Source organism: Myotis yumanensis, unplaced genomic scaffold (assembly GCF_028538775.1).
Source record: "Myotis yumanensis isolate MYYU_CA2020_CCGP unplaced genomic scaffold, mMyoYum1.0.hap1 SCAF_9, whole genome shotgun sequence".
Lineage (NCBI taxonomy): Eukaryota > Metazoa > Chordata > Mammalia > Chiroptera > Vespertilionidae > Myotis > Myotis yumanensis.
The window spans coordinates 53,144,145-53,163,713 of record NW_027223760.1 but is presented as its reverse complement, the minus strand read 5'-3'; the positions used below and the strand labels follow the sequence as shown (position 1 = coordinate 53,163,713).

Genomic DNA, 19,569 nt, shown 5'->3' with positions numbered 1-19,569 from the left:
CCCATTCTTCTACATAACTGTGCAGGCACTACTGATGGTTTTCTCTCTCGGTTTAATGTGGCATTTGAAGGATTATGGCATTTTCAGAAAACCACAGTGCAGTGATTTTAGTGGTTATCTGGCTGAAAGTGATACTGTGACTGAGAATAAGTGCATTGTTTATGTGCAATGGTAAAAGTCAGCTACCAAGTCATCTCACAATGTCAAACCAATTCTTGATTATGTATTTTCTTAATATTACACGAGATCAGTCTAGAAAGTGAGACAGAATTAGAGGAAACTCCTTTTAAGTGGGAGCATGCTTTATGTATAAGTACATTATATTTAACTTTAAATCCTATTAAGTACAGGGCAATAGGAAAAGCTAATTCAGAAACTGATAATCTTAATTCATTTCAGTTTAGGATAAATGTAATTGCTCCTTGAAACTGTTTCACAAAAAGGTTTATAATCAATTAAAAATTAAAAGAAAAATTATTAAGAATTAAAATGAAAAGAAACCATATATCATATATGCAAAACAATTGAATAAATGAGAAATGCTATAAATACTCAGCTATCATGTCATCTACAAATATATTTTAGCCTGTTTAAAAGCTCATTAAATATTTTGTTATATAGAATTAAGAAGAAAACAAAAAACTTTTAAAAGTAAACTATAAACCATCCCTCACAAACCTACGTCTCAATTAGTAAAAAATGAAAAATGGCTATCTAATAATTAACTCACATATTTGTGGTAGGCTATGATTTATAAAATATATAACTGAAATTGAAATTAGAAAAAATATTAGGGGCTAAGAGTGGGAGATTTGTGCAATAAATTATTCAGAATTCTTTACACCTGGATACCATTTTTCATTTCCAAATTTCTCTTTTTCAATCATCTACACTAATAAAAGAGGAACATGGTAATTGGCGTACGACCGCTACCCTTCCCATTGGCTAATCAGCATATCCTTATGCAAATTAACTGTCAGCCAAGATGGCGGCCGGCAGCCATGCACTGAAGCGAGCAGGGAGGTTTGCTTCCTCCAGGAACTGCAGACTCCAACGTTCCCCGCCTCACTTGCCGGCCTCTCAACTGCAACTCTAAGCAACTATTACTATGTTGCAAATAAGAAGCTAAACAAAACCGGCTTTCAGTCAGCCCCGGACCGCAACATTGTATCCATGTTTTCAGCAGCGAGGCCTCAGAGCTAAAGCTGGCCCAGAATAAAAAAAAAAAAAAAAAGAAAACAAGGAGCAGTTGGGAGCTTTTAGTCAACTGCCAGCGGGAAAACAGCCCTCAGCCCCTCAACCAGCCTGGCCAGGCACCCCAGTGGGGACCCCCACCCTGATCCAGGACACCCTTCAGGGCAAACCAGCCGACCCCCACCCATGCACCAGGCCTCTATCCTATATAGCAAAAGGGTAATATGCCTCCCGGCACTGGGATCAGCGGAGCAGCGAGGCTCCCGGCACCGGGATCAGCGTGACAGGGGGCAGCGCCCAAACCTCCTGATCAGCCCTGCTCTGTTCCTGACAGGGGGGAGCTCCCCAATCCCCCGATCGCCCTGCGGCTCTGTGTGTGACAGGGTGCAGCGCACCAACCCCCTGATCGGCCCTGCTCTGTGTGTGACAGGGTGAGGCGCCCCAACCCCCCGCCCCCACGGGCCCTGCTCTGTGTGTGACAGGGTAGAACCATAACCTCTCCATCGGCCCTGTCCTGAGTGTGACAGTGGTGGCGCCCCAACCCCCTGATCGGCCCTGTTCTGTGGGTAATAGAGGGCGGCGCCCCAATCCCCCTCCACGGGCCTTGCTCTGTGTGTGACAGGGTAGAGCCATAACCTCCCCATTGGCCCTGCCCTGAGTGTGACAGGGTGCAGCGCCCCAACCCCCTGATCGGCCCTGCTCTGTGTGTGACAGGGGGCAGCGCCCCAACCCCCCTGATGGACCCTGCTCTGTTAGTGACAGGGGGCAGCGCCCCAACCCCCTGATCGGCCCTGCTCTGTGCGTGACAGGGGGAGGCGCTGCAACCTCCCCATTGACCCTGCCTTGAGTGTAACAGGGCAGTGCCCCAACCCCCCAATCAGTCTATCCTGAGCGTGACTGAGGGTGGCATTGCAACCTCCCAATCCGCCCTGCTCTGTGCATGATGGGGCAGCGCCCCAACTCCACAATCGGCCCTGCTCTGAGCCTGACCAGGGGCTGCACCTAGGGATTGGGCCTGCCCTCTGCCACCCGGGAGCAGGCCTAAGCCAGCAGGTTGTTATCTCCCGAGGGGTTCCAGACTGTGAGAGGGCACAGGCCGGGCTGGGGGACCGCCCCCCCCCCCCCCCAGTGCACAAATTTTTGTGCACCGGGCCTCTAGTTCATATATAAAAGCCTAAGCAACCAGCTGACCAGCTGGTAGCTATGATGCGCACTGACCACCAGAGGGCAGATGCTCAATGCAAGAGCGGAAATCACAGGCATGGAAACATGGAACAGACTGATGAATCTCAGAGTGAAGGGGGGAGGGGAAGTGTGGGAAGAGATTAATCAAAGATCTTACATGCATACCAGAGGCCCAGTGCACAGATTCGTGCACCAGTGGGGTCCCCCTGCCTGGCCTGTGCCCTCTTGAAATCTGGGACCCCTCGGGAGATGTCGGAGAGCCGGTTTTGGCTGGATCCCCACAGGCCAGGCCGAGGGACCACACTGGTGCACGAATCTGTGCACCGGGCCTCTAGTAGTAGTATAAAGTCATAGAATGTGAAAATTAAAGGGATCTGCAAATCAACTTAATACATTGCTTGTGTTATGAATGAAATAACTGGTTCCCAGAAAAGTTACCTACATACCTCATGGTGATACAGCCTCTTGTTTAAAATTCCAGCCTTTCAATTTCAGTCCTATGCCCTCCCCCATCATTTTCCTGGTTAGTTACTTAAGTTATCATTATGGTTTTCCTAATCAACAATCTCTCCATATACAACAACAATATTCAGTGGAAAATTAGTTACACTAATGACACATACCACATGGAGAATGAGTGAATAAAGTAAAATAAGGAGAAAAAATGAGGTTTGATAGCTTCTCTTCTCTATCCTTAATCATAAAATACAAAAGTGAAAGCATTCTATTCAAATTCCACTTAACTAAAACACACACACACACACACACACACACACACACTTTAATATTGAACAAGATCACCTTAAGGTTATGTAATTCTGAGTTTATGTATTTCTGAGGTTTAACTCTCAGAAATGTATACTAAAGTTAAATGTACTTAACAAAGAAAACTCTGGTCCACATGTTTTCATTGGGGAATTTAACAAAAATTCAATGAAGAAATAATATCAATCTTAAACAAATTCTTTTAAAAAAGAAAAAAAAGGAGAGAGGAACTCTTTCCAAGGCCTTTTAGAAGCCCAGTAAAACCTGATGACAAAACTGGATAAAGACTTTACAAGAAAAGCAATTAACAAAGCAAGACTTTTATGAATAGAAACACAAAGCCCTTATCAACATATTAGCGAATAAATTCCAAAAATATATAAAAGAGACCATACCTCATGATCAGGAGGTATTTATTCCAGGATTATAAGGCCTCCTTTTGTGGGGGAAGAAAGAGCTAGACTAAACACTACTCGTGCATCTTCCCCAAGACCCCCTTGTTCTCGCCCCCCCTTGAGGGAGGGGTCTTAAAGACACTTTTATCCACTGACTCAGTTCTACCTCATTACCCTTCCCCTCTCCTTCCCCCAGCCCCTGGGCCCATAAAACAGCAAGAGCCTTTTGTTCAGGGCTCTGTCAACAGAGACATTAATGCCCCGTACCTCACTCAATGTCTGCAATGATCCATTTGACTTTACCAAGTTCTATTTAGTGAGGGAAATGGAACATTTGGGGAGCCAGCAACCATTCCTATTTGGCCTCTTGCTTATGCTACTGTAATAAGTAATTTTAACTGTAACTTTCAGTTTGGTTTGTGATCCTAAGTGACCCCTCAACACCTGGCAGCTCTCAACACTTGCATAAGCAGTTAAAATTTGTATTTAGCCCTAGCCAATTTGCCTCAGTGGATAGAGCCTCAGCCTGAGGACCGAAGGGTCCGTGGATTGATTCTGGTCAAGGGCACATACCTCGGTTGCAGGCTCCTCCCCGGCCCAGGCTCTGAATGGGGCTCATGCAGGAGACAACCAATCGATGTGTTTCTCTCACATCAATATTTCTCTCTGTCTTTCCCTCTCTCTTCCACTCTGTCTAAAAATCAATGAAAAAATATCTTCGAGTGAGGATTTAAAAATATATGTATATTTAAAGTTTTCCTATACTATAGCATGAAAAAATATTAAATACTTTGGAATCCTATCTAATAAAAGGCTAATTTGCAAATCGACTAAATGGCAGAATGACTGGTCGCTATGACGTGCACTGACCACCAGGGGGCAGATGCTCAACACAGGAGCTGCCCCCTGCTGGTCAGTGCGCTCCCACAGGGGAGGGGAGGGCACCGCTCACCGCTCAGCCAGAAGCCAGGCTCACAGCTGGCGAGTGCAGCAGCAGTGGCGGGAGCCTCTCCCTCCTCCATGGCAGCACTAAGGATGTCCGACTGTTGGCTTAGGCCCACTCCCAACAGGGCCGGCAGTTAGACATTCCCCAAGGGCTCCCAGACTGAGAGAGGGTGCAGGCTGGCCTGAGGGACACTCCCACTCCCCCCCCCCCCCCAGTGCACAAACTTCGTGCACCGGGCCTCTAGTACATTTAATAATAGACTTTCAAGATTTCTACAGTGAAAACTACAAAAACACTGATGATGAAAAGAAAAGGATATCTGAATATATGAATAAATGTAGAAATATACCAGATTCGTTGATTAGAAGACAAAATTGTTAAGATGTTAGTGCTCTCCAAATTCATCCATGTGTTCAAAACAAAGCTAACCATAACCCAAGTAGGATTTTTAAAAAATTGTGGTAAATACATATAACATAAAATTTACCACTTTAACCATTAAGTGGACAGTTCAGAGGCATTAAGTAAATTCACAGTTGTGTAACCATCACCTCCATCCGTCTCTAAAACTTCTTCATTTTCTCCAACTAAAACTCTGTACCCATTAAACATGAACTGCCCAGTCACCCTGTCCTTGCCAACCACCACTCTACTTTCTGTCTCTATGAATTTGACTATTCCAATTCCCTCATATCAAAGGGAATCATACAATATTTGTCCTTTTATGACTGGCTTATTTCACTCAGCATAAGTTCTTCAAGGTTCTTCCATGTCATAGTATGTATCAGAATTGCCTTTCTTTTTAAGGCTGGACAATATTTCACTGTATGTATTTATCACATTTTGTTTATCTATTCATCCATCAATGGACAATGGGATGCTCCCACCTTTTGGCTATTGCCAATAATGCTGCTATGTACAAGGATATACAATATCTCTTTGAGTCTCTGCTTTCAATTCTTTTGAGTATGTACCCAAAAGTGGAATTGCTAGATCAGCGTTTCTCAACCTGTGGGTCGCGACCCCTTTGGGGGTCGAATGACCCTTTCACAGGGCTCGCCTATGACCATCAGAAAACACATATATAATTACATATTGTTTTTGTGATTAATCACTATGCTTTAATTATGTTCAATTTGTAACAATGAAAATACATCCTGCATATCAGATATTTACATTACGATTCATACTAGCAAAATTACAGTTATTAAGTAGCAATGAAAATAATTTTATGGTTGGGGGTCACCACAACATGAGGAACTGTATTAAAGGGTCACAGCATTAGGAAGGTTGAGAACCACTGTGCTAGATCATATGGTAATTCTATTTTTAATTTTTTGAGGACCCGCCATACAGTTTTCCATAGTGGATGAAACATTTTACATTCCCACCAACAGTGCTAAAAGGTTCTAATTTGTCTGCATTCTCACCAACACTTGTTATTTTCTGTGTTTCCTTGTTTATTTTCATTTTTGTGTTCTAATAACCATCCTAATGGTTTGAGGTGGTTCCTCAATGAATTTCCCTAATGATCACTGATGTTGAACATCTTTTCATGTGCTTATTGGTTATTTCATATCTTCTTTGGAGAAATGTCTATTCAAGTCTTTTGCTAATTTTTGATCAGGTTTTTTTGTTGATGATGAGTTTTAGTTCCTTATATATTCTTGATAATCCTTTATCAGATATATGATTTGCAAATATTTTCAATTTTGTGGGTTGCCTTTTTGCTTTGTTTGTTGTGTCCTTTGCTACACAAAAATGTTTCCAATTTATCTATTTTTGTTGTTGCTGCCTATGCTTTTTTTTCTTCTGGTGTCGTATTTTCTTTTATAATGAAAATAGACAAGCTGTTTTTGACACTAATATGGAAATACAAATGATCTGGAATAACAAAAGAGCTTACTCTAGCCACCAACAATCAAGATAATTGATACATAGCTTAATGAAATAGAACACAGTCTAGAAATAGACCCACATTTAAAAAATCAATTTATTTTTAGCAATAGTACCAAAGCAACTTATTTGGGTAAGACAAGTATTTTCATCAATGGGTGCTAGAAAACTGGAAACCCACATGAAATAATAAACAAAGCTTTCTTAACTCTACCTGAGCCCATAAGCAAAAATTAATTTCAGATGAATGACATATCTCAATATAGAAGTTAAAATTATAAAGGCTAAGAGAGATAGGAAGGCCATGTGTCTTCTGAGACATCTGATACGCTACTTTATCTCTGCCTTTTAAAAAAATTAAATCAAACATAAACATTAAGAAGATTTAATATCTTGCCAGTGATTCCTTAATGCAACTTCCTATAAAGTGTGTGAGTCACTAACCACCAGGATGGGGCTCTTTGTTCAGTGAGTTGAACAAGATAGAGCTAAACAAGGATAAAGGTGGTTATACTTTCAAAACAGAAAAGCCAGGTTAGACATACACCAGATATAATAGTAGCCAAACTTGAAGAAACAGGTATATTACACAGGCTGTCAGGGTGACATGAGGGGTACACTTTACACATAAGAAATATTAGAAATCCAAGCTTTAGAAACAATCCTTTAGAATAGAGTAATTGCACTATACTAATCACTGACTCAGGAATAGAAGAATAAACTAAGCAAAACAAAACCCTGAAACCTATCCTTGAAATTGCTCATAGAGTAAAGAATAGAAACAGAAGTTTATCCAGATATGTCTTTGTGCAAAAATGTCTGGTTTCAATACATTTGAAATTTATTAGAAAACACAAATCATTTTAAAACTTATATTTCTTTATAAGTTTTAACTTTTATGTATCCAAATAATATATGTTTGCACCATCACTTCACAAGCATATGATATGCAAATTTCATTAATAGTGATTATGTGATAAACTGCACAAGAAAAAATAAAGTAGCAAGTATATAAAATATAAAATTCTATTTGAAGAAATATATCAAATGAGTCTTAATTGATCTTAATAGAGATAAAACTAGGTGTTTTTTAAAGTAACAAACTATTTTAAGTGATCTGATGTTCTATGAATATAGTAACTAAAGTTACAACTAATCTTAGCTTCAGTCTCTTAATCTAATCAAATTTCTGGGAGAAAAACACCCCTTCAACTATGATCCAGGCAACCTAGAAACCTCCAAACAAATTATGGACAAAAGAGGTAATTAAAAATAAAAAATCTGAATAATCAGAGACTAATATTTGAAATAAAAATATTATGAATATAAATTGTTGCTAGTACTCCTATTAACTGATGATACAATCAAATTTGGTTTTGAGTAAAGTACTCAGAGGCCAGATGTTTAAAATGGGAAATAAATAAAAATGGTAATAGCTTTGTTAAGAAACTAAACAGACATCTAATCTTGTAACTAAAATGGTTCAATACCTATATAATTTGCTATATATTCAAATAAGGAGGATAATATGACAGGCATTTAATAGTTTGGATTTAGCTATAAAAGTGATATAGCTTCATAGATCATTTCCTGTCCTCTGAGTACTGGCCACAATATAAAATAATATTAAAGACACTAGGTTCTTAGTTGTAGGAAACAATTTTTCTCTCCCATATCTTCCACTAAGAAAATGTGTCGCAATGAGTTTACACAGCTAAAAGAAAATTTGAGGTCTGAAACTTTGGTCTTATTCCTAATGTGATAGCCTGATAAGGATTTATAGAAAAAAAAGGCTCACTATCTCTAAAATCTATCTTTTAAACATCAAATATGTTCAAGGAAAGGAATTACTTCATTTCTCTTTTACAATGAAGCATTCACTAACTCATCTCAAATCTGTGGTTCCTATTTCCTTACCTAATATCCAGAAAAAAAATATCCAGTACTCTTTAGTCACACAAAAGGGATTCTCCTTCATTAAACATTTTAAACATCTTCATCAAATACTTGTAGCTAGTGACCAATTTATTCTAGGAATAAATTATGATATTAAAAATTTTGGATTAATTCACCAAAGAATATTCAGTCACTAGTTTTATGTGGAGCAATCATGCATTATCAAGCATTTATTTAGTATACTGGTATTTTGAACAAGACTTAAATGCAAATCAAGGCTAGAGTTGAAAATTCGTTGCCTATTCAACTGCCATTACTGCCCACTCAAAGGCAATTGACTCCTTTCTTTGCTAAGAAAATAAAACTTGCAAAGCTATTTAGGTACCTGGAGACCTCAGTGGTTTGTAGGCCTGCCCCTATCCTCTCCCTGGTTCAGAGAGAGATATTGAGATATTGAGATTTTGAGAAGACAGACACTAAATTTATCGGGCACTAGTGATCAGAGTAGAAAAATGGAAAGACAACAAGTCCTTGAGAACATCATTGCAGTGCTAACCGATCTGACTTCTTGTTATGTGAGATAATAAATCGTCGGTTATTTCAAACCTAAAATTTTAGTTAGGTTTTCCATTATCACAGCCCAAAGGTCCCTAACTTATAAAAAGCCTTTACTTGAGAAAAAAGACCATTTAAACTCAACCTGGACAGAAATAGTAATAAACCTAATGGAGCTGCAGCATTTTTCACTGGTTAATAGTTAATCCGCACTATTAACCAGTTAATATGTAATCTGCACTATTAACCGGTTAATAATTAATCTGCATTTTTAACCAGTTAACAGGCAATCCGCATTATTAACCGGTTAATAGTTAATCCGCACTATTAACGGGCACACCTAGTAAATGTGCTAGGAACTGCGCAAATAAAAACAAATGACAGACGCTAAGTGGGCCCAAAACTACCTCCAATAAACAACATCCATCACAAAGAGATAAATACTAAGTAACATAAAGAAATACATATTTTAATTGGAAACTTCCCAGGTAATTTTTAATTAAATTTAAAAAGTAAATGGCAAAAAAAGGAAACACTATTTTCAAGAAGTCCATAAAATGATGTAAAACCATCTTCTCTTTAAGATCTTGACAATGTTTACATTTCCCATGTTTAATGGAAATAGTTCAATCTAATCACTTCAGAAGAATGAGGTTCAACAAACTCAATTTTTTTGTCCCACATATTCTAGAAATAATTATATACAAAAACAGAACATGCACATTCTCTGAAAGGTAAAAAAAAAAAAAATTAAGCATTTATTATTACTGGAACATATTTAACAAATGGAACCTTTATTTCAGAATCCACATATATGTGTATCCTATGTATTACTAAATTATATCACTGCTGCACTATTTTATATGGAAAGAATTTACTATTACTCAGCAATTATTAACAGTCCCTAATAGAGCAGAATGTGATTTTTACCATGTACAACAATAAAGGGAAAAACTGAGACACAGAAATTGCCATAAGAAGACCTGAGGAAAGCTAAAGAGGCAAACAATAACAGTTGGAACCTACTATTACAACTGAATGCAATTCCCCAGTAATAGAAAAAACTATACATGTAAATTGACATATACATATATACAAAGAACCGAAAAAGCAAGGAAAATAATTAAGAAGGAATTTTTATATAGCCTGAATTACATAGAGAAGTGTGGTTTCAAAATCATAGCTGCTAAACAGCAGGTTCTAGTGAGTCATATTTGCTTGTTCAAAGAAACTTGGGAAATAAATGTGGTGTATTCAATAAGAGATTATTAATTAAATTATGACCCAAGAAGTTTAATTCTATGAGAACTTAATAGACATATATATAAGTATAATGTAATCCTAACCAAGTACTGAAATACGTCCTTAGAGAAAATAAAGTCTTAAAATTAATGTTACAAAAAAAATTTCATGTGTACATAATACTAAGATGCAACTTAATCATAAATGTGTGGACTTTTTAGGGAATTTGTAAACAATGATGGTGCCAGTTACAAAACAAAAGAGATGTTAAGGGAAATGGCAGATATTAGCTTATAAGATTACCTTTTTAAACCTATTAAATTCTACATGAATTGTAATTCTTCTTGAACTCAAGAGCAATAGTGCTTAAACTGAATGTGTATTTTTTTATTTTCATTTTATGGAGCAACCACATTATAACCATAAAACATTTTATGGCATTGCTTTATATCCAGTTTATTTTGTTCTCAAATACATTAATATATAATATTTATAAAACTTTTTAAGTCCTCTTCATTATCTCTTTAAATCCTTTGAAGAAAATCTGTGATGTTATCTTCTTAACAAGGTAAAACCATGGAAGAGGGCTTGTATACCGTCATTTCTATAGTAACAAAAATATCTTTATCTTCTAAGAAGTCTTTCACAGAATCCCAGACACTGGCATGCTATAATAATGCAATTAGGAATGAAAACTTTATAACAGACACTAATTAAATAAGTGAGATGAAAGACTAATATTACTCAAAAATTATCAAGAATACAAGAAAAATGGTACCTATTTTTTAATACAACTAAAATATGTGTTAAAGAGCTCTTATTATAAAGTAGTTTTTTAAATAAAAGTTGTATTTATTTCCTGGATTATTTTTTTTTCAAATACATGATCAAATAAGTAAATAAAAACCTGGCAAAAATGTATAGGTCTTATAGTAAAAAGGCCTAAACCTACTAGTTAAAAATAAATAAGAGAATAGATATTCCTATAGGTTCAATTAATTAAAAAGGAGATAACCAGCTCTCCAAATTGATCATGCACAACAATGCCATCCTCAACCCCAAGGAAATTTCCCCTACAGTGAATTTTGTCCACTATATAAGATTGTTTTTATGGGTTTTTTCCCTCCTTTTGTTTATTCATTTTTGTTGTTTTATTGTTTCATGCACTCCATCATGTTATGCTTTGCTTGGAATTTTTTTTTAATAAATTAGGAAATTACATTGTGGTCAGAATTATTCATGGATATCTTCTATCATTAGAACTACATTATCCTAAATTTAAATGAGTTTAACCTCAAGGAGAGCTCTCACGACATTCAAGAAACACTGGCCACATGTTACAGACTTCCTGGACTTTGTTGAAGCACTTTGTATTTTTTCACTATAATTTTAATTTTCCCCTAATCTTCCTCAATTATAGTATAAAAAACTCATAAATTCCAAACTTCTTGCTTTTATATGAGGAATTAAAACAAATAAAAGTTATAATTTTAATGACAAATAAATGACATCATTTGGAAGCAAATATTTAAAATCGTATAATAGAACTAATACACGTGTTATCAACTTACTGCTTTTGAAACTTTTAATTTCTGGCCCTCATGTAATTTAATAGGGGTTTTTATGAAAGACAATTTTGCAAGAAATCAGAAGGGATTCCCTTGACATACTAAAAGATTATTTATGTCACTGTCCTTTGAAAAGGTGATAACTCTTTTAAATGAGGTTTCCTTAGTTCACCCACCCACTTCTCCATCTCACCAAAGGCTTTGAGCAATTCCTTCATCTCAGAAAAAGAAGCAAACGGCTAAATTTACAAGTGTCTGGACCATCAGGAATAGCAATATCAGCTGAGATTCCTGATTAGCATTATGTCTGCTAAAAAAAAGGTACCAAAACAAAACAAACAACAAAACAAAACAAAACAAAAAAACAAAGTAAGATCTATCTAGGCCATCTTTTCACCTTTCTTTATTTCACAAGAGAGAAGCATTCAACACATTTGTTTTGGTAAACAGTAAAGAACTACTGATGGAGCTCTTACCTATAAAAAGTATCTGTACCTTATCATTATTGCTAATAAAATTTAAGTTCTGTAACATGCTAAGAGAACTTAGTAATTTCAGTATTTAATGAGATAAAACAATCTTAGTACAAACTCTTTCTGTGGCCTCTATAAGCAGAGTATTGTCAACTTCTCTTGTATTCAAAATTCAGAATATCGCTCCTAATTACACCTAGCTCCAGAGAATATCCAATGTGTAGTAGGTTTTATAAAAGGTCCTGCACTGTGCTTTTCCTCCCCATTATATCTGTGATGAGAAAATGATGAAAATGCAGCCTTAATCCCTTAAAGACAAAGTCTCAGAATCCAACTTACCTGACAAGATTTTCATTGTCTCCAGTTCCCTTGCAAGTTGCACATTCAGTTCGTAAATCTTCAGCCTTGGGCTTCTTCTGTAACACAGACTGCCTCTGTCTTCTCTCTCTAGGAACTCTCTCCTGCCATCCCAGGAGAACAAAACAAAACATAAAACAAAATCAGGCTACGAGGAAAACAGAAATAATTTTTAGCAAAAAAGTTTTTCAAAGTTTAGACTGTCCAAAAAATGCTTAACTTATTCCAACCTCATGTTTTTCTTCATCAGGAATGAAGCTTCGTTTCCGTCCTCTGGTTCTCTAAAAAAAAGAAAAAGAAATCCACAAAAATATCTAATGTTTAATTAATGATAAAAACAGTTTTCTCTGTTAAATGTTACCACTTAGGTTAAGCACTTAGAAAATTAGTATTTCTAAGTAATACTATATAGCTCTATTGCACTATTTATGTCTCATGGAAAAAAAACATGAAAAATTAAACACTTTATAGTGCTATACTTTTAAATAGCACAAGTATCTGAGAGGAAAACAAAGTTATCCAAAATTAGTTTGAATATTTTTTAAATAATTCATATACAATTATGATTTATGCAGAAAATTTAAATTTTCATAAGTTATACGACTTCTACAGCTGAAATGCTAAACCTAAACCCATACTACATCGGCTGTATGCCCGTGTATGTGGGTATGCATGCATGTTTGTGCAACAAAAATAATCAATTTTAAAAAAATATATATTTCTTTATTGATTTCAGAGAGGAAGGGAAAGGGAGAGAGAGATAGAAAGATCAATGATGAGAGAGAATCATTGATCGGCTGCCTCCTGCATGCCCCCTACTGGTGACCGAGCCCACAACCCGGGCATGTGCCCTTGGCCAGAATCAAATCCAGAACCCTCAGTCCACAGGCCAAAGCTCTATCCACTGAGCCAAACCAGCTAGGGCAATAATCAATTTTTTAAAAAGTGGGAGGAAAAGATCTCAGATGTCCCCAAATTCTAGTTAAAATAAAACTAAGCAAAATATGATATAAATGACTTATTTTAAATTCATTTAATATGTATTTCAGAAAACATTTGCCATTCGAAAGACAATATCCAAAGGTTTAAGAGTAATAAAGTATGAACTACAGAAGTATTTACAGCCGATATGTTAAAAATCTCCACCCACATAGCACAGCCTCTGTAGACCTACAATTCCATGTGCAGATCACTGCTCTTCAGAGAATGGAAGAGAAAGGCGGCACCACTCCCACAAATTACATTCCCAGATTATGGTTACCAAATAATTCTAAAAAGAATTGCTATTCAACATAATACATTGATGTTTTCCTAAAGTACTGTCATTTCAATTCATAATACTGAGTCCCTTGTTATTGTAATACCATGGCTCATTGCATACTATTTAATCTGCCTTTAGATAACCAATACTTGACTGGACTAGTCATTTAAAATAAGTAAATTTATAAACTATGTATTCATTTACATTTGTACTGCCAATTAGTATGTTTTAATCACATTATGTAGGGAATTAGGAAGAAAAAGTAACACTGTATCAAGAAAAGTCTTCAAATGCAGGCCCTACATCTATTCTTAATCCCAAAGAACAGTACTGAGCATTGCTCCTCAAAATACCATTCATTGCTCATAAGCACTGGCCTTCCCTAGGACCTTGTTGGAAATGTAGAATCCTAATTCTTACTACATACTTTTAACAAGATCCCCAAGTAAGCCACACTCACATTAAAGTTTGAGAATATTAGCGCAAAAGAGTCCCTAATATTGACAACATTTATCTAAGTTCTAACTCAAACTTTATGTCTATCTCTTTACATATCCATCTTTCCCTTCTGTGACATGCCTATCCTTTATGCTTTAATTTCTGTCCTCCAACACAGTTCATCTCCAAACTGGTAAGGTCATGTAATACTCATCTTTCTAAACCCAATTAAACTTAATAAGATATGTATTACAAAGTCTGAATAAATTTGTTGGAATAAAATAAACAAGTAGTTGGATTGAAACTCATAAATGATTATGCTAGAAAATATAAATGATAAAATATTGTCAAAAGGGCAAATTATTGCCCAGCTGGCATGGCTTAGTGATTGATCATCAACCTATAAACCAAGAGGTCACAGTTTGATTCCAGGTCAGGGCACATGCCCGTTTGCCGGCTCAATCTCCAGAGTGGGATGTGCAGGACGAAGCCGAACAATGATTCTCTCTCATCACTGATGTTTCTCTCTTTCTCTCTCTCTCTCTCTCTCTCTCTCTCTCCCTCTCCCTCTCCCTCTCCCTTCCCCTCCTTCCCTCCTCCCTTTCTCCCTCTCTGAAATCAATTTTTAAAAAGGATAAACTATTGTTTCCTTCTCTAATAAGCTATTTTCTCAATTTGCATAATTTTTGCATATAAGGTATTTCAATTAAGGTGACCAGAATAACCAATATCAAAGGGAAAATATTCAAATTACTCATTTTACTAGTTCTATAAACATGTCAGAATGCCAGAATGCTCACAACGCCTTCACACACTGCCATATTTCTCTTCATTTAATCCAACTTTTAGGTAATGAAATAGCAAATGAATCATTTAGTTTTTGAATAGCCTAATCAGTGAAATGATTTTTGAAATATATAGGTGAAAGCTCCAAGTTCACGTTTTCAATTCTTTAGAAGACATACAATTATTTACAATTTATAATTAATACTTTAAATCTTCAAGCATCTGGAATGACTCCATCAATTCAAAGTTTTTCATACTCATACTGCAATTAGTATCAAAAGGCACAATAGTGCCAATAAATGATCATAACAAACGATGGCATAATTACACCTCTCTATATTTTTAACTTCCTTCTTATATAAATATGCATATATTTAATTAAATGCTATTTTTAAAATGAGTAAGTGTATTTATAAGTATCTAAAACAGTTATTTTAAATTAAGTGCACTTATTACTAAATAGTAATCATTGCTGTATTCCTGTAGTAATTTTAAATAACTAACCATAAGCAACATAAACAATTTCTAGTCAGAAAAATACTATAAGAATATGAAATGACATTGTCTTCGAGCTTTGAAAAAGCAGTCCAGGGAAGTGACTTGATGATCACATAGCTGATAATTAACAGAGGTAAACTTCCAATCCAGGTGTCTCAACTCCCAATTCAGTAATTTTTCTTGCATGCCAAATCCAAATTAATAAATTTAATCCCAAATAGAGATAAGCAAAATTATCATGAGAAAAGAAATATCTAACTCTCACTTGAATACTTAAGCTACAGCTTAAGACATCACAATGCCTACATGAATTCTTATGTTTCGAAACAAGTAAGTTAGAGAATTGTCCCCAATAGAGAGAAGACCTCAATATCTCAAATTAACACTGTATTCTACCCAATTTGCTATCCTACACAGTATAGTGACTACCATGATCCATTACCAAAGTAAATTATAGCAAGCTTCTTCAGCATTTACCACATCACTAATATTCACAAAGAAAAAAATATAAGGTGATTTAATCCAGACACAACTCTTGACAATACCAACTCCTCCAAGAAAATGCTGAGAGCTATTGGTTTCTTTCTAGTTTCAATGAAATAGTCACGACAAGTCATAATTGCCTATGATCACAACAGAACATATCTTACACATGATGCCCCTGAATGAATTAGAAAATGTAAGGGGAGTGAAAAAGTGGGAGAAATTATGCAAAAAAGTAAAAAGAAAGAAAAACAAAAACATGTTCGGCTCATCCAACAAATTTCAATTATCAAAGAACTTGCCCCATCTTAGATGTATAGATGTATTCAAAACCAGGTGGCAATTTTATGATATACATTGAGGCTGACACTATTTTAGAAATAAAATAAAGCAGACACATTACCTAGAAGTTCCAAATGATCAACTGAAGGTTCAATTCCAAATTGTGGTTCTTTTTGCAATTATTAAGCTATTAAAAGCAAATGGAAAGTTTGAAACTCACTCCAAATCTTGACACATTATTATTATTATTATTTTTGGTTTGTCATACTTTAAGAACTTTATTTGCCTAAAGAACTATTCAACCCGAGCAGCTTAGATCACCTGGCTCTTTATCTGTGTATAGTACATTTACTTGAAAACAGGAGGTGATAAAAACATCCACCAAGAGAATGAAATGGCATTAGAAAATGATAAAATATTTTAGTAGCTTATTCACCTGAAACAAATAATTAAATGTTTCAATAACTTCATTTGGACTAGAAGACATGTAACAAATTTAAATTAATTCTTTAGAACAGGGGTTATTTTAATTTGCAATTGTTTGATGCATGATGATTTTCCCAAGGTTAGAATGATTCATTTGACAAGTGGACTAACTTTAAAGCTAGAAGACAGTATCTCCATATCTTCATCTTTAATATCATAGGATGGGTTTTACGCATTCATATGTGCAGTTTTCTCTGTACTTAACAATTTACCTTTTTTATGATAAATCAACATTTACACAAACAACAATTAATAGGTAAGCCATGAGCCAGGCTGGTATGGCTCACCGGTTGAGCGTCCATCTATGAACCAGGAGGAGGTATTGGTTCGATTCCCAGTCAGGGCACATGCCCAGGTTACAGGCTTGATCCCCAGTATGGGGTATACAGGAGGCAGCAGATCAATGATTCTCTATCATCATTGATGTTTCTATCTCTCCCTCTCCCTTCCTCTCTCTGAAATCAATAAAAATATATTATAAATAAATAAACTATGATGTAGCCAGATAAAACATAAGGAATGACTTGCTATGTAATTTATATATATAAATTCTTATTCTTGAGCAAAATTTCAAATTCAATGTTAATTAGGACAAGTAAATCAAACCTTGAAAACCTCTGTAAAGCCAAATATTTTCAGATTTATGCTAAGGAATAAATGCCAGTAGCTATCTGGCAGCTGTTCAAAATGCTTCTATATAAATTATATATATATATATATATATGTGTGTGTGAGTGTGTGTGTGTGTGTGTGTGTGTATACCAGTATATGTATACATACACATATATAAAGTTTACATATATATTCTAAAAAATAAGTATGTTTTCCAATTATAGAACATATTGAAAACAATCATACATTATATAAAACTCATGAAATATGCAATAGAAAAATGTTAGTTACATTTATAAATCAGGTTGAATAAAGTGCCATCTGTTTCTGTTGGCTGCTGGCATCCAACACATGAAGTAGTGAGCACTGAAAGTGAGTGTTTTCCCTTCTTATCCATTGGCTGTAGGGTTTATTTTTATCTATTTTGATTTATATAAACAGGGTTAGGAAAATATGTGGAAGAAGCAAAAGAAAATCATGACCAGTTGGGTTAACACTATAAATTAAAATAACTACAAACCTAAAAATATAAAATAAAATATACGTTTTATATAATAGGTAGTCCTGTAAAACCCTTCTCACAGATAATGGTATATTCAAAATAAATAAAATCCTAAAGCTTTGCCTATTCTTTATTCCATACTCTTGGAAATAAAAAAAAATGATGGATTTCCAAGAGGCAAAAAACACAGTAGAAGCCTTTGGGTTCCAAATAAGATTCCTTAAAACCCACAGTGAATCTCTTCCAAGTGAGCCAAAGTGAGTTAAGTATGGTCCAGCTCCACCACAAAAATTGTGACAGGATTTCTTCTAAGGATGAAAGAGGTTATATAATCTGTTTAATGTCTCAAAAGTCACCTTGAGTCTCACAATAGACTCAATAATAACTGATATGTGAAGCCTCCAAATAAAACTTTCTTCACAGAACTATAATAATTTAATTAAAACAGTATAAAATAGTAAGTAAATTAAGAAAAGAACACAATACATAGTAACCTTTAGTCATTTCAGTAGGGATGAATCAGTCAAAAAATTGTATGTATAATTAAGTTAAATTTAAAAAAATATATAATAAACATATTCCAGATTTTCAAATTCTGAGGACTTAAGCTCTAACTTTGTTAAATAGGATGCCTCTTTGTATCTGTACAACTAATTTAACAACAAATGTAGTAAGAGTAGATTCTAGGATATTTGATTCTCAAGTGAAGACTGCCATTTGGAACAGGCTATTGACTTACAGTGTTAAGTAAGATGAAAAAGAGATTCAAGTCTACTTCCAAAAAAATGATCTCTAAGAAAAAGTACATCTTGAAAAACAACATGGTTTCAGTCAAAGCTGCTAAAAAAATTTTGACTTTTTAGTGTATTTATTTTCCAAAAAAAGGATATATACAAAACAAGAGACAAAATATCTAAGACAGGAAGATCTGACAACTTCAAAGACAGCAGAAGATGATGCATGTGTGTAAAAGACTATGGAAAGATAGGTCCCAATAAGTCCTTTGGCACTTGTATAAAAGATGAAAAGTTACCACATGACACAGAATGCAAAGAAAATGAAAAGAAAACCGGAAAGCTTTCAAGTTACATTAAAGTTGTTAGAAAATATGCCCAAAAGTACAAACATCAATTTTAAAGTAACTTCAAAGGGGACATGTGTAAGCTAATTTGTATTTTCTTCAAAAGTAATTTACTTGCCTAAAAGCGAGTGAAAAGCTTCCAAATAAAAAATACAGAGAAAATGTCTAAATAATGGGTACTTAATCGGAAGTATCCCAGACTGCCTTTACAGTAATTCTCTAGTTTTACCAATGAAATATAATTAACATACAAGAAGAAAGGGACCAATTTCCTCCTAACGATAAAGGGCTAGAAAAAAAGTCTTCCACAGCACAGTGGCTTCAAATGCATAGCCATGGTGGAAGACGGAAGAATTTATTTGTGAAATACTAAGTACCTGCTGTGAACCAAACCTTGTGGTAGTTCATGGATACAGAGTGGTAAACAGGACAGTTCCTGTCCATGGAGTTTCAAGTTTATGAGTCTACACAGATACCAAACAAATAATTACATGAATAATTACTTATAAATATCATAAATACAACTAAGGTGAAATAAAAAAATAAAATACTGCTCAGATCTTTCAAAATCACAATAAAAATTGTTCTTAAATTTAAGAATCAAATTTTAATACCCTTCATAATGATATAAAATTCTACATTCATCTTAAAGATGGATATAGAAAAAA

At 35.2% G+C, this 19,569-nt stretch overlaps 1 protein-coding gene across 7 annotated transcripts in view; it reads right to left on the bottom strand.

Annotated features, from left to right (window-relative positions):
- Nucleotides 1–19,569, bottom strand: part of PHF14 (PHD finger protein 14) — a 155,383-nt gene that overhangs the window by 79,933 nt on the left and 55,881 nt on the right. For 6 of the 7 annotated variants that reach the window (XM_070424348.1, XM_070424346.1, XM_070424352.1 and 3 more), the window contains exons 15-16: nt 12,703–12,753; nt 12,455–12,576 (exon numbers count right to left, since the gene is read on the bottom strand). In XM_070424348.1, the coding sequence (XP_070280449.1) occupies nt 12,455–12,576; nt 12,703–12,753 (173 nt within the window). Of the gene's footprint in view, nt 1–10,593; nt 10,743–12,454; nt 12,577–12,702; nt 12,754–19,569 lie in introns of those variants that run through there. The other variant, XM_070424349.1, reaches the window with a different exon arrangement.